A 14,622-nucleotide genomic window follows, 5' to 3' on the forward strand; every position below is an offset into this window, starting at 1 on the left:
TGTCCCTTAGAAATACCTTCTGCACCAGCAACTACCTGTTTCCACCGGAAAATCAGTGTTTTTGAAAAGGGGAAAACTGACTGCCACGGCTTTTCCCACCACACTGCTGGGATCTTCCTTACAACTGAGAATGCACTTCTTTAAGATTAGCTATTGCTTAATTATTCATTTGTTTGTTTGTTTTGGCTGCACCAGGTCTTAGAGACAGCACACGGGATCTTCGCTCTTTGTTAGGACACATAAGGGCTTTTTTGTTTTTCAGCTGTGACATGCAAACTCTTAGTTGCGACATGTAGTTCCCTGACCAGGGGCGGAACCCAAGCCCCCTGCATTGGGAACACGGAGTCTTAGTCACTGAGCCACCAGGGAAGTCCCTAGAATGTGTTTTGAATGTTGCTTACTGTGACATTATTTCTTATCAGTTTTGTTTCTTTTTCTTCGTACAAAAGAGCACTCTGACTCTTTAAGGATTATTTGATGCTGTTTAAACAATTATCTAATGTCCCCATTAGCAAAAAATCTCAATGGGCCATTCAAGCACTTGTTTTCTGGCCAAGAAATTAATTCAGCAATATTGTGTAAGTTACAAAAAGAATGGAAGTTGCCTTACTTTGGAAGTTTCTCCAGCACGGTTTTCAGTTCTTCACATATGAGCTTCACAAGTCCATTCTTGATGTTACTATACGAAACATCGATCATGAAGATGAAGGCTGGTGGGTTGGGAGGCTTATTCTTCTACATGAAAGCAAGCAAATCACACACATATAAAGTACATACATTTCATAATCAAATTAAAGCCCCCAGGAACTCTAGAAGGTCATCAGACCTCTCCTTTAATATTTTATGATATAACATCTGTGGAGTCAAATCACTTTCTGGACCAGTCTCTGCCACTATAAAAAAGATAAAGGCCGTTTATTTTCCAGGCTGCGACCTGAGTCCCACTACTGAAGTAGACAGGATTATGACAGCTAGCAGAGAAGGTTCACTTTTGCAGGGCTCAGAAGACCTTATGACCACACCTGCCCAAAGGTGAGTACAGTCCTGTGGGGACCTTGCTTATAACCCTCTGCTTAGGGGAAGAAATGTGTCTGGAACCCTGGCAAACTGTGCCGTCAACAGTACGAAACTATAATTAGTGTTTGTTTTTGAAACTGAATTTAAACTTCATAAACTTGATATCATCATGTTCAATTCTTCCTTTATAAGCTCTTTAAAGATATGAAATTACATGCAAAAATATAATTGTATACTTAAAAATTTATACTATATTATCAAATACTTACCTGTTCCTTACAGACTTATGGTAAAAAAAAAAAGTTGAATACTGGGTCTTTTTTCTATCCGCTTCAAGTAATCACTAACATAAAGCAGCTGCTAAATACATTTTGTAGCTTTCGGTCCCTTTACTGGCTGGTATTCAAAGAGCTCTTAGCAAGGGATTTGTCAGTTGCATTGTACAAAATATTTAGGAAATAGAACCACAGGCAAACGTCTTTTCTGACACTAGAGAATAAAGAATTAAGGCTAATTAAATCTTAACTTTAGGATAAATTAAAAATGTTCTAAATTATATTTTAATTGCTACAATTATAAAATTAGGTGATAATATCTCCCAATTATCTTACTAATTCATCTTATATCCAACTCTAGGGTTAGATGTAACATTTCTCTTATAAAAGTCATTTGTTAAAAAAAAAAGGAAAACAAATTGCAGGACTTGAAAACTACCAACCTGATTATTTCATAGTTTTGCCACATCCAGAATCAGACCAACAAAGAAATATAAGAACTCTACTGGACTTCCCTGTTTGTAGAGTGGTTAAGAATCTGCCTTGCAGTGCAGATGAGACCAGTTCAATCCCTGGTCGAGGAAGATCCCACGTGCCTCGGGGCAACTAAGACCGTGCTCCGCCGCTGCTGAGCCCAGGCTCCGCACGAGAAGCCCGCTCAGCGCAACCAGAGAAAGCCTGACGCCGCAACAAAGACCCAGCACGGCCCCAAATAAAACAAGTCAGAAGAAGAAAGTCACTACTGCTGTCTACGCGACCAATTTTTATTGCCAATCTTTCAATTTCCACATAATCTAATTCCTGATATGCTTATGCCAATTTACACAGAATCAAAACCACAGTCATTCCCACTGATTGAACCAAAGCCTGTGACCACGCCAAACATGCCCTACCAATTTAACCTTCTCTCCGAAGTTCCGCATCACCAGTTCCCCACTGAATGTCCTCCATTATCTCTAATCTACACATTTCTACATAATGCATCCCTCTAACTTTTTTTCTGCATCTTCTTCATCTTGGTCACTTTATGTGTTAGACACTTCAGTCACGTCTGACTCTGCGACCCCACGGACTGTGGTCCACCAGGCTCCTCTGTCCATGGGATTCTCCAGGCAAGAGTACTGGAGTGGGTTGCCATGTCCTTCTTCAGGAGATCTTTCCAACCCAGGGATCAAACCCGGTCTCCCACATTGCAGGCAGATTCTTTACCATCTGAGCCGCCTACAGAAAACTAATACATCACTCCTTTAAGGAACATTGCCTTCCAACAGCTCTATCAATAACATCACTACACATCAACCCAAAGGCTTGGAAATGTGAAATCAGATGTAACGCTTTTCTTTCCATGAAGTTCCATTGATTTATTCTTTCAAAATGCTTCCTTCACATGTTTTACCCCATCCACCTCTTAGCCACTGGGAAGCATCTCATCTCCGGCCCTAACACCCGCACTGGCCCATCACTGGCTGCCTTCACCCACCACTCCACCCGGGCACCCTGGCGGGCTTTGTCCAGCCAAGCTTAGCAATGGATGAACTCTATAGGCTGGTTTACTGGGTCGTCTTACTAAAACTGCTCTCTTGAAGCTCACAGACCTCCTGGCTGCAAACAACAGTGATCTGAAATAAAATTCAGCTCTCCTCCTCAGTCTCCATCTCTGCAGCTTTCAGCCTGGCAGACCACTTTCCCTTTCTCAGCTGCAGAGGCACAGGGTGTCATTTCCTCTCCCACTTGTCTGATCTCCTCCTCTGTTTCTCACTTTCTTACCTCTTCCAAAGGACACCTTCCTCGCTCTCCCTACCACACGCTCCAGCACAGAATCTCACTTGCTCGTTTTTAAGCAGCACCTCTCTACCGGCGACTCCTCAGGTTCCCTCCTCAGGGCCTGTTTCCTGAGCTCCCAGCCAGCATTCCAGTCAACTACAGCACAGCACACCTCCACGGCAAGGCCACACCAGCACCTTACACTCAAAAGTGTAGACAACACTTCTCCCACTCCGGCTAGTCTTCCATAAGGAACTTACAGAAAGCATGATCCTCTCAAACAATCTGGGCTTTACATCCCTCTTTCTCTCTGGAACTGTCTGCCCCCCTTACCAGCCACACGGAGTTAACTGTGAAGCCTCTGCAGCTCCTTCCAGTTCCAGTAACCAAATTTGGACCCTCATTTTCTTTCCTTTTAAAATTATTTTCAATAGTGGTAAAACACAGAAAATCATCTACCATCTTAACCATTTGGGCTTCCTTGGTGGCTCCGTGGTAAAGAATCTGACTGCTAGTGCAGGAGACACTGGAGACTTGGGTTTGATCCCTGGGTGGGGAAGATCCCCTGGAGCAGGAAACGGCACCCCACTCCAGTATTCTTGCCTGGAAAATTCCATGGACAGAGGAGCCTGGCAGAGTACAGTCGATGGAGTCACAAAAGAGTTGGACACAGCTTAGCGACTAAACAAGGACAGCCACCATTTTGAAGTGTGAATTCTGTGCTATCAAGCACACTCACACTGTTGTGCAACTGCCACCACCATCCATCTCTAGCACGCGAAACGGAAACTTCATACCCAGTACACAATCGTTTACCATCCCCCCGCCCCCGTCCCTGTGAACCACTTTTCTACATTTCTAATCTCTGTCTCTATGAGTTGAACTACTCTGGGTAATTCATATAAGTAAAATCATACAGTATTTGTCATTTATGCAACTGGCTTCTCTAAGCATAATGGCCTAAACATTCATCCATGTTGAAGCATGGGTCAGAATTCCCTTCGTTTCTCAGGCTCACTAATTCTGCATGGTATGTACATACCACATTTTGTTCATCCATTCATCCATCTATGGATACCTGGGTTGCTTCCAGCTTTTGGCTATTGTGACTAATGCTGTTATGAACACAGATGTACATATCTCTCTCTGAGACTCTCTTTTCAATTATTTTGGAATATACCCAGAAGTGGAATTGCTGGCCCATTTGGCAGTTTAATTTTTAATTTTTTTTTTCCTGAGGAATTGCTAAATGACCCTCATTTTCTCTTGCATGTTAACTGGTTAATTACTACAGTCACCAATCTCCCTCCTCTCAGGACATGGACTGCTGTCAGAATAAAGTACCCAATAATACAGACCCCAGTGCTGCTCCCCTGAGGACAGGCAGCCTACCGAGCCCCCAGTTGGGCACAGAGCCTGGTTGGAAGGGTGCTCAGTGCTGTGCGACACTTGAATGAAGGTGTAGATGGGTGGGTGGGTTAACAGCAACAGTTCCCTCTCAGCCTTTGACTGTCCTCATGGCCTACTGAATTAATAAAATTCTTCAATGGCCTGGCATTTGAAACTCCCCATAATACTCATTCAGCAAACACGTAAAAGCCTAAGAGATCAAAGCTATGCCAAGCCTAGTGGAACATAAAAGGACGGTCTGGTCTCAAAACAACTTCCCAGCTTTACTTCCTATCATGCCCCAAAACACATTCCTCCAGTTTAAGTGTTTGCCATTTTCAAAACATTTTCTATCCAGAAGTCACAACCTAGTGGGCCTGGGCCAAGAAAAATATTTCCTTGGCGGGAAAAACTATTTTGTTTGGCATAGTGTTTTTTAAAAATATTTAAATGTGACTGTGTTTTCGGGGAAAGAGGAATATACTCTCCAATTATTCTAGTGCCTCTACGAGGGCCCCACTGTTCATCTACAAAGCCCACCTCACCCTCAAAAGTGCTAACTGGCTTCAGTCACGTGGACTCTGTGCGACCCTATGGACTGTGGCCTGCCAGGCTCCTCTGTCCATGGGATTCTCCCAGCAAGCGTGCTGGAGTGGGCTGCCCAAAGGACCTGGAGTGAGCTGCACATATCCCTGAGAAGCTGCTTCTGCTCACCACTTACTTTCCCCTCCGTTTTCACATGTCCATCCTCTGCTCAAATGGCACTTACTTTCTAAAGCCCTTCTTCAATCCTCTCCAAATCAGAAATGATTGCTCATCTGTTTTCTCATGGCACTCCGATTATTCTACTTTTGTAGCATTTCCATTTGGATTTATAATTATGTACTTTTCTTATCAGGTCTCTATGCATGGGAAGGACTGAGACCGGGTTCATATCCTTGCTAGTTTTAGAACTACAACCAATGAGCCTTGGACATACTAGGTATAAAACAAATGTCAAAGTGAACAAAAATTAAATGGAGAAACTACATTAAAAAAAAAAAAAACAACTGGTTTGGAATGAAAGTTTACCTTTCAGGTACACTATATGCATAGATAGATATATTCCGTAAACTTTGAGGTAAAAAACTTCCAGTTATGAGACAGAGCTGGGTCTTTTCTTCTAGCAAAACTCCACGGTGATTTTGGTGAACAGATGCCAGCATATCCACAGCACAGAGAGGGAGCAGGGGCTGTGGTCACACAGACGTGGCTTCCGATCCCGCCCCATCGTTTTCTATATGTATGGCCTGAGGTCGGCACTTTTCTCTAAGCCTCAGTTTCCCCACATCATGGTGGTAACTAACCACACGAGTTCACTGGGAGAACTACACGATACAATACAGAGAAAGCACGTAGCACAGAGCAGGACACACGGTGAATGCTCGACGAGCACTGATTTCATTATCTACAGTTGGCATTAAGATAAACTAAAATGAATAGTAAAAATGTGATTTTGTAATTCTCCTTTAAGTTTGGTGTTAAAAAATACACATACAAATTATAAAGATTTTTTTTTTAATGTGGACCATTCTTTAACATCTTTATTAACTTTGTTACAATATTGCTTCTTTTTTTTTATGTTTTGGTTTTAGGCCCTGAGGCATGTAGAATCTTTAGCCCCCTTACCAGGAACTGACCCCACACACCTCCTGCATTGGAAGGCGAAGTCTTAACCACCGAACCGCCAGGGAAGTCACACACAAATTAAATACGCTCTTTTTCATCATCCAAATCCCTAAGGCAACTCATTATTATACTTCATTTACATTTTAAGTTATAATTAAATTTTAAGATATTAAGAGTATCTTTTTATTATAAAAGGAACATTAAGCTTATTTAAAAAAGAACCCTTAGAAATGTACAGTTTTTATTTGGTTCCTTGCCTGCTGTGTGAGATTTCCCATCAATTAGATGTCTGGAGCATTTCCACATAGCAGAGTTTGAAGATACTGAGACTTTTGTTCCCAGAAATAGATTTGACTCCCTGCCTAGGTTTCTACTAAAAAAGCAGAAAATCAAGATAATTTAGCCTTTTTGGCAGAGAACTGGAAACTCGGAGCATAGTTAGATTTATACTCCAGCTGCAAAGATCAGTGAATAAATTTTCTGTCACTAGGTTACAATAGCTTTATTATATTTAATTAGAACTTCAAATGTTTCTGTTCTGCCTAATCCTTTTCCTTCAGTCAGTAACTGTTAAAGGACAAATAAACTGTCCAAAAGCAACTGATACTCTAGGACATCTTTTTCGTGTGAAATAAATCATTTGTACCAAAACATGTTTTTACGTTTCCCCTAAATATGTTCCAATGTTACACTTAAAACTAATACAGCAAGAACTCTTCTTTGATAACAAGGTCTATGTCATGCAGTGAAAAACTCATATAACACTAAAATAAATGAAAAAGGCATATTAATTGGAAAACATTTTTAAATTCACTCAGTTGAAAAAACTTCCAGTTAGGAACACTGTTCTTTGTAATTTTTACTCAACACAACGTGGGCTGGCCCCCTAGTGAACATCTAGGGAAGAGGCCGTTTCCTGAGGACTGGGCCCTCGGGAGCACTCATTTTTGGAAGGGGAAGTAAGTCAGAATGACTCTGTTTCTTCAAGTCTACATGTAGCACTTCAGATACAAGCTGAAACTTGAAGTGACATCCAAGAAGATGTTTTCAAACCACTAAAGAATTTTAAAGACTGCAAGATACCCATAATGATGTCACTATCACTAGGACGTTGGAGAAGGGAAACAGCTGGTCCTGGGAGTAGGGACACACGTGCGAATTCCTTTACGTGTCCCCTGACTCACTTGCCCACCCATCTGCACGCACTCATCAGCTGCCTACCCCGCGGCAGGAACTGCGGTAGCTGCCATAAAGACAGCTAGGATAGGGCCTACCTGGTTGTCCAGTGGTTAAGAATCCACCTGCCAGGGCAGGTGGGCTCAATCCCTGGTCTGGGAAGATCCCACATGCCATAAAGCAACTAAACCCGTGTGCCACAAGTACTGAAGCTCACGCGCCCAGAGCCTGGGCTCTCAACAGAGAAGCCAGCACGGTGAGGAGCCCTCACCCCCGGACTGGAGAGTAGTGCCCGCTCGCCGCAACTAGAGAATGCCCTGCGATCAACAACAACTCAGCGCAGCCAGACATCAATCAGTCAAATTCAAAAAAGCTAATATATTAAAAAAAACATTGGGAGGGCAAGATTGTTGTTCCCAATGATATCAGAATCTAGGAAGAGGGAAAACATAGGAAGATTTAAATTCTATGGGGATAACTGCTAAAACAGATACGCGGACCAAATTATGTGGAAGACAAATCAGAACATTTAGTAAATAACAACCACGATGAAGTCAGAGGGAGTCAGATGAAGTCAGAGAGACCCTCACATAGAATAAAATTTCAGCCAGAGATTAGAGAATAAGTAGGAATTTGCTGGGTGGGATATGTAGAGCTGTAACAGGAGGATGAAAATGCAGTCAGGTCAAAAGAACATCTTAGATACAAGCATGGAGTTGAGCAGAGGAGTGATCCTTTCAGAGTATGGGAGCCAGAGTTTTGTACAATTGAAGATGCAGCTGAGGTGGGAGCTAATGGTCTTATAAGGAAACAAACTTTTGAATTTAATTTTTTAGACTGAGGCAGTAGGAGTCTCACAGTTACATTTTAAAGCAAGGAAGCCAGAGGACAGGATCCCGGGCTGCTGAAATAATCTAAGGGCGATTCTGAGAGCCTAACTGACTCTCAGAGTGGAGAAGAGAGCCAGAGAAACACGTCAGTAGTCTTGCTGACCGTACTGGCTGACCTTCAGCCTGAGAAGGGAGATTCTCTGGGGATGACTGACAAAGCAAATAGGGCAGAGGTGTTGTAGGGAACTGCTGCATTGAGGACCCAGCATATTCTCTCTTAAAGGGACATAAAAATGAAATTATTATTTTTTTCTTCCTGTTATTGCAGTGGATGGTCTGACTGTTTAATCACATTAACAGCCTAGACGGCTTGATCTGTGTCTTAGGGATTTCTACTTCCCCATGGTACCACTCAAATGCTTTGGTTGTGAATTAAGAGTCAGTTCATTAAACATGAAAGTTATTCACTTGCATCTGATAGCCATATATAAACACTGGAAGTCCTGGGAGCACTTACCCTGCAGTAATCCAAAGTAGCAACATATTCATACGATCCTAGAGATAACTCTGGCTTCTCATAGTGGTCCAGTCTTCTTCCAATGTGGTCCAGATGTTGGAAATAGAATGGTGGAACTAATAAAAACAAAATAGGAAAGGGAATCTTTTGTTTTTACAACACAGACAATTTAGTAAGTTCTCAAAGTTTATTATCGGAGGAAAGAAGTTAGTATGAGGGGGAAAAAGCATTTTAAAGCTGGAATGTAGCATATTCCAAAAATCCACTAGTCTTTCTTTCCAGTCTTGGAAAGAATGAGGGTTTTCTAAAATATCTTCCTGACCCTTCTGCAAGTTACTGATGACAAAGAACATTAATGGTCTGGATCATTACAGAGAAACAGCAGATAAAAGCACGGGAGTTTTTAAATCATCACAACCAAAAGTTAATTCTCCCTATTTAATTACCTTTTCTCAAAGGAATTCTAACTTTTTAAACTATTTAAATTTTCAATATCCCAGCAAACATACATTGGTTATTTGGACTATACTATTAGCTCTAATGTTTATTATCTTTTAATCACAGATGTCTTCAGCCATGGGGAGTCTGCACGGTAATCTTTAACGTCTGGGCTTCAGAGTGGAGACGATTACTGTATTAGGGAAAGACTACGCCGTGAGATCTCAGCTGAGGAACTCTTAATTTGATTCAAATGTCTAAGAAGGTTAGTTCTGGCAAAGCCCTGGAAGTCATCCAGTAGGACAGGAACACTTATGACTCACACACTGAACTCTTGGACAAATATGGCCTGGTATCTCTGTGCGAACGAACTCTACTGCCTCGAGAACAGGGCTGGCTGTTAATCCACTGACAACAGAAGTACTTAGAGTAACTAGCTATGCTCTGGTTTTAAGCATTTCATAAAGAACAACATTTTCATTTGTAAAACCATGTAACTAATGACTCGTTTTAAAACCAGTAACTCAGTATTCTTTATTTTTAGTTATGAACTAGCACATGGGTTGGGCTTCCCTGTGGCTCAGCTGGTAAACAATCCATCCGCAATGCGGGAGACCTGGCTTTGATCCCTGGGTTGGGAAGATCCCCTGGAGAAGGGAAAGGCTACCCACTCCAGTATTCTGGCCTGGAGAATTCCATGGACTGTACAGTCCCTGGGGTTGCAAAGAGTCAGACACGACTGAGTGACTTTCACTATCACTAGCACACGGGTTGTAACAGGACTGTTTTCTTAGTTTGGACGTAAGAAAATAGTCACTAAGGCTTGCTTTTTTTTTTCTCTATTTTCTTACTATATTGTGGCCATTTCTTTTTAAACAAGTTTTATAAGATTCACTTGTACATAGGGATCTCTGAACTTGGAAAATTCAGTGTTTTGCAAAGATTGTGGAAGTGGGAAGCTGACAGTCTCAGCTAAGAAGGCTGTGACAGCCTTAAACTGCTCTTCTGTTATGTTTAACATGCTCAGTTACTTAGTCGTGTCTGACTCTTTTGAAACCCCGTGGACTGCAGCCTGTCAGGCTCCTCTATCCATGGAATTTTCCAGGCGAGAATAGATGAGATGGATAATGCGGCACCAGCTGTTCCAGGATGTATGGGTGGTACTTTCCGTACACTTTCTAGAATTTATTTTTATTCACACATCTACATGTAATTGGTAAAAAAAATTCCCCTTAAAATCAATTAGCTTTATATTTGTTAGCATTTAATATTATCTGTCATGTTTTATAAACCAGATTCAAGTCCCCCCATAAATTACACGTGGCCACGTGACACTCGTCTTCCTGCATGTCTTTGGCCTCAAGTTCTTCCGACTGAGAGAGAATCTCTGACGTTTTGAAGGAAAACAGAGTGAAACCATTTGACCATACCTGCAAGCTTCTAACAAACCTTTGCCTTCTCTAAACCTAAATGAAGAATGCAGGTACCGATGACATCTAAGGGGGTCTGGCTTTCTTGCAGGAACAAATATTGGAATCTAGTATTTCCGCCGACCAAGGTCCATATAGTCAAAGCTACGGTTTTTCCAGTAGTCATATATGGATGTGAGAGTTGGACCATAAAGAAAGTTGAGTGCCAAAGAATTTATGCTTTTGAACTGTGGTGTTGAAGAAGACTTGAGAATCCCTTGGACAGCAAGCAGAGGAAACCAGTCAGTCCTAAAGGAAATCAACCCTGAGTATTCATTGGAAGGACTGATGCTCAAGCTCGAATACTGTAGCCACCTGATGTGAAAAGCAGACTCACTGGAAAAGACCCTGATGCTGGGAAAGACTGAAGACAATAGAAGGGGGTGACAGAGGATGAGATGGTTGGATGGCATCATTGACTCAATGGACCTAAGTCTGAGCAAACTCAAGGAGATAGTGAAGGACAGCCTGGCGTGCTGCAGTCCATAGGATCGCAGAGTCAGACACAACTTAGCATCTGAACAACAACAAGAATATGAACAACCCTACTGGAAAATGAACTCAGCAGCTTCCCAGGAGCGGACACCCGAGGCATTCCCTCGGGTGCAAAAATACAAGAACTTTGTGTGTTTTTCCTCTACCAGGAAGCGGCAGGGCCTTTTAAGGCTTCGCGCTGACCCTTTGGGATTGAGGCCAGAGAAAACAAAGATCCTAGATGCTCTACGTGGATGGATCCTGGATGGATTTCTGATCACCTTGCAAAGAAAGTTGAGGCCTTGAGTGAACATGCCTGGAATCTGGTGACCTTGTGGAGGCGTGGCGAAAATGCTCCAGGAGAGGCCTCTGCCATCTCCTGACGTTTTCCCCCAAAACTAAAGCACTTGCAAGCGTGTGCTCACAGGCTTCCTGAAATGCAGTCCTAGGGTTGTGGAGGATTTGGTTGCAGATTTCATGAAGCACACGCGATGGAATAAGACCTTCCTTAGAGCACGAAAGGTGGAGAACCAGTGGAGCCTGCTCGCACTAGTATACCCACTGTGTGCGGAACCAGTGCCACAGCCGCTGCAGGGTGAGAGACCTCCCAGGGCCAGGGGCCCGTCCTTGAGACGAGGCTGGGAACCAAGATCCCACACCACAGCACGGGGCTTTTAAAGGTCTTTTTGAGGAGGCCTCACTCTGTCAGTCTCCTGCACTGGGGGCTGGGCGAAGCCATGGGCTGTGTGAAGGGTGTGAGTGCACAAGGAGGCCAGCGTTGCTCCCCCAGCAGAGCACGCCCTCCAGCCGAGAGGTCATGGACGTGATGACGCAGGCTGGAAACCGCCGAGGGAGCAGCCGGGCTCTCAGAGCCGCATGCTGCTCAGAGCCGCCGCGGGCACCACTCACCATCATTCACGCAGCTGCAGAAGCCACACTGGTACCTCCTCCCTCCTTCGATGAACTGCATGAACGGGCACATGTAGGCTTTGCACCTGTTGCATCTGACTGGTCCAGCCTCGCCATGGTTTACCAGGTAGAGGGGCGTCTACAGGAAGCAAGCAGAAGTAAAATCACGTGGGCACAGGGTCTCCAGGTTTCTTCAGAAGTCCTACAATTGTAGTCACTGAAATGTGAAAACTCCGGACTCATTAACGAACTCAATTCAGTGTCCACCAGGGGAGTAAGGCCGCCTCTCTTGAGACTGTGTGGAATTCAAGGTAATACCCAAACAAAAACTACTTTAAATGCATGTCTAGTGTATAAATATATTTGTACATTTATGTATATGTGTATTTACCAATGCGTGTGAAGACAGAAAGAGAAAAATAAAATACAGTAATGGTACCCGGAATATTCATTGGAAGAACTGATGATGAAGCTGAAGCTCCAACACTTTGGCCACCTGATGCAAAGAGCCAACTCACTGGAAAAGACCCAGATGCTGGGAAAGATTGAAGGCAGGAGGAGAAGGGGATGACAGAAGATTGAGACGGTTGGATGGCATCACCGACTCAATGGACATGAGTTTAAGCAAACTCCGGGAGATAGTGAAGTACAAGAAAGCCTGGAGTGCTACAGTCCATGGGGTTGCTAAGAGCTGGACACAACTTAGCGACTAAGCAACAATAATGCTTAATAAAGCTTATGTTGAAAATGTCCTGGATACCATGTATCACATATCTTGCTAAGTTTGTTCATTAACTATAAATAAAGAAGGGAACTAGGTCTGATTTTAAAATCACTAGTTTGCACATCAGCATACTGCTTAGATAATTCCACCCAATACACAGAATGTTTCTTCAAAACGGCAACTCTCAGAAGAAATCTGCAGTGATTTTCACTTATTTAGGCAAGGAGGCGGATCCTGCCTTTTCCATTTCTTTATCCCATGATGAGATGTCTCATGAAGGAAGTACTCTCAATGCAGCAGGTCATGCTTTGCCAGAACAAAAAGAATAAATATTTCTACGGCTTCTTCCTTATAAACATGTGTCGAACCCGTTACACGTCCTTTACGGCTTGAAAGCGAAAAAGCTCAGCGTTGGAAGTCTGCCTTATTTCTCAGCACTTCCAGCTTTCAGAACAAAACCACAAAGATTCTTCTTGTTTTTATAAATCTCCTTAAAGATAACATTTCTAGAAAAGCTTGACAATACAGGGTTTGGCACATCAACTAAGTTTTTCTTTAAAGAAACAGATGTAAATAAAGCAGACTGCTGCTTAATGGAGACTTGAAGAGCAGGAGGAAGGTGGCGATGAGGTGAGGTCATAAGGCCATTTTCTGCCATTTTCTTAGAGAAGAAAAGAGAGAGAGAGAAGATATCTACAGTCTGTCCCTAACCAGATGTCCAATGTGGAAACTAATCTGCTGAGGTTTCAGAAACAAGTTTTGAGACCTCAGAGCAGGAAAAAAACAGATGGTATGATACATAAAAGAATCAGGGAAAGGATAAAAAACACATTCAGAATCACTAGGCACTGTCCTCTCCCACCTCTTGCTTCAAGGAAGCCAGGAGATGGATTCAATTTTCCTGTTTCTGGTCTCTCCTGGTCTGTAGCATGGGTATGGCTTTGGTGTCCAATTGGTCAGGTTGTGAGAAGGATTCAATGAAGAAAAAGTGTTAGTCTCTCAGTTGTGTCTGACTCTGCTATCCCATGGACTGTAGTCCACCAGGCTCCTCCGTCCAAGGAATCCTCCAGCAAGAATACTTCTCCAGGAGATCTTCCCGACCCAGGGATCGAACCCAGGTGTTCTGCATTGCAGCCAGATTCTTCACCATCTGAGCCACCAGGGAAGCCCCATACAATTAGGAGGCCGTGTGCAATGTAGAGTATTAAGCCTGGCATAAAATTATTGGATAAAAAGTATCTAACTGTTGTTGTCATATCTGTACAGAACAACCTTTCCTCTCTTAAAACCACTCATCTCAAGAGAGTGTGTATATTTAATAGGAGGGTTAGAGTTTGATAAGTTTGAGATAGGCTTGAATTTCTAAAGGCATTTATTCATATAAATATTTATTCATATAAATATTTAAATTAGCTATTTTGTTACTATGAAATGTTATTGTAAAAATGATTTAGAAGACAGGGAATCTACCTTTCAGGAGATTTTGATACCATCTGATGGTTAAAACAGTTGAGAGGCACACTAGATTTTAAAATTGTTCTATGAGTTTGATTTGCATACACATGTGCTTTGCTTAGTCACTCATTTCCGACGCTATGCAACCCCACCGTCTGTAGTCTCCCAGGCTCCTCTGGCCATGGGGGTTCTCCAGGCAAGAATGCTGGAGTGGGTCGCCATGCCCTCCTCAAGGGATCTTCCCAACCCAGGGATCAAATCCATGCCTCCTGCATTGCAGGACTCTTTACTATCTGAGCCACCAGGGAAGTCCTTGCATACACTCAAGGAATGCATACTATATATGCATTGAAAGACCCATACAACACTTTCTCATCTACACTGTTTGTTTGAAAGGCATAAAGTGATGGATGTGTGTTGTCTTCAACTAGAAATAATAAGAAATAATCTGAGGGGAACAAAAGGGAAGCAAACGAAACTATGACAGATGTACACCTATAGATGATTCACGTCGTAC

At 42.8% G+C, this 14,622-nt stretch overlaps 1 protein-coding gene across 2 annotated transcripts in view; it reads right to left on the minus strand.

Annotated features, from left to right (window-relative positions):
- SEC24D (SEC24 homolog D, COPII component) overlaps positions 1–14,622 on the minus strand; it is a 116,452-nt gene that overhangs the window by 34,283 nt on the left and 67,547 nt on the right. For both annotated transcript variants that reach the window (XM_086407267.1, XM_086407266.1), the window contains exons 9-11: positions 11,927–12,065; positions 8,637–8,752; positions 611–735 (exon numbers count right to left, since the gene is read on the minus strand). In XM_086407267.1, coding sequence (XP_086263393.1) covers positions 611–735; positions 8,637–8,752; positions 11,927–12,065 — 380 coding nt within the window. The remainder of the gene's footprint in view (positions 1–610; positions 736–8,636; positions 8,753–11,926; positions 12,066–14,622) is intronic.

Source organism: Bos grunniens, chromosome 6, assembly GCF_055505025.1.
Source record: "Bos grunniens cultivar Pamir isolate PY7600 chromosome 6, Bosgru_T2T1.0, whole genome shotgun sequence".
Taxonomy (NCBI): domain Eukaryota; kingdom Metazoa; phylum Chordata; class Mammalia; order Artiodactyla; family Bovidae; genus Bos; species Bos grunniens.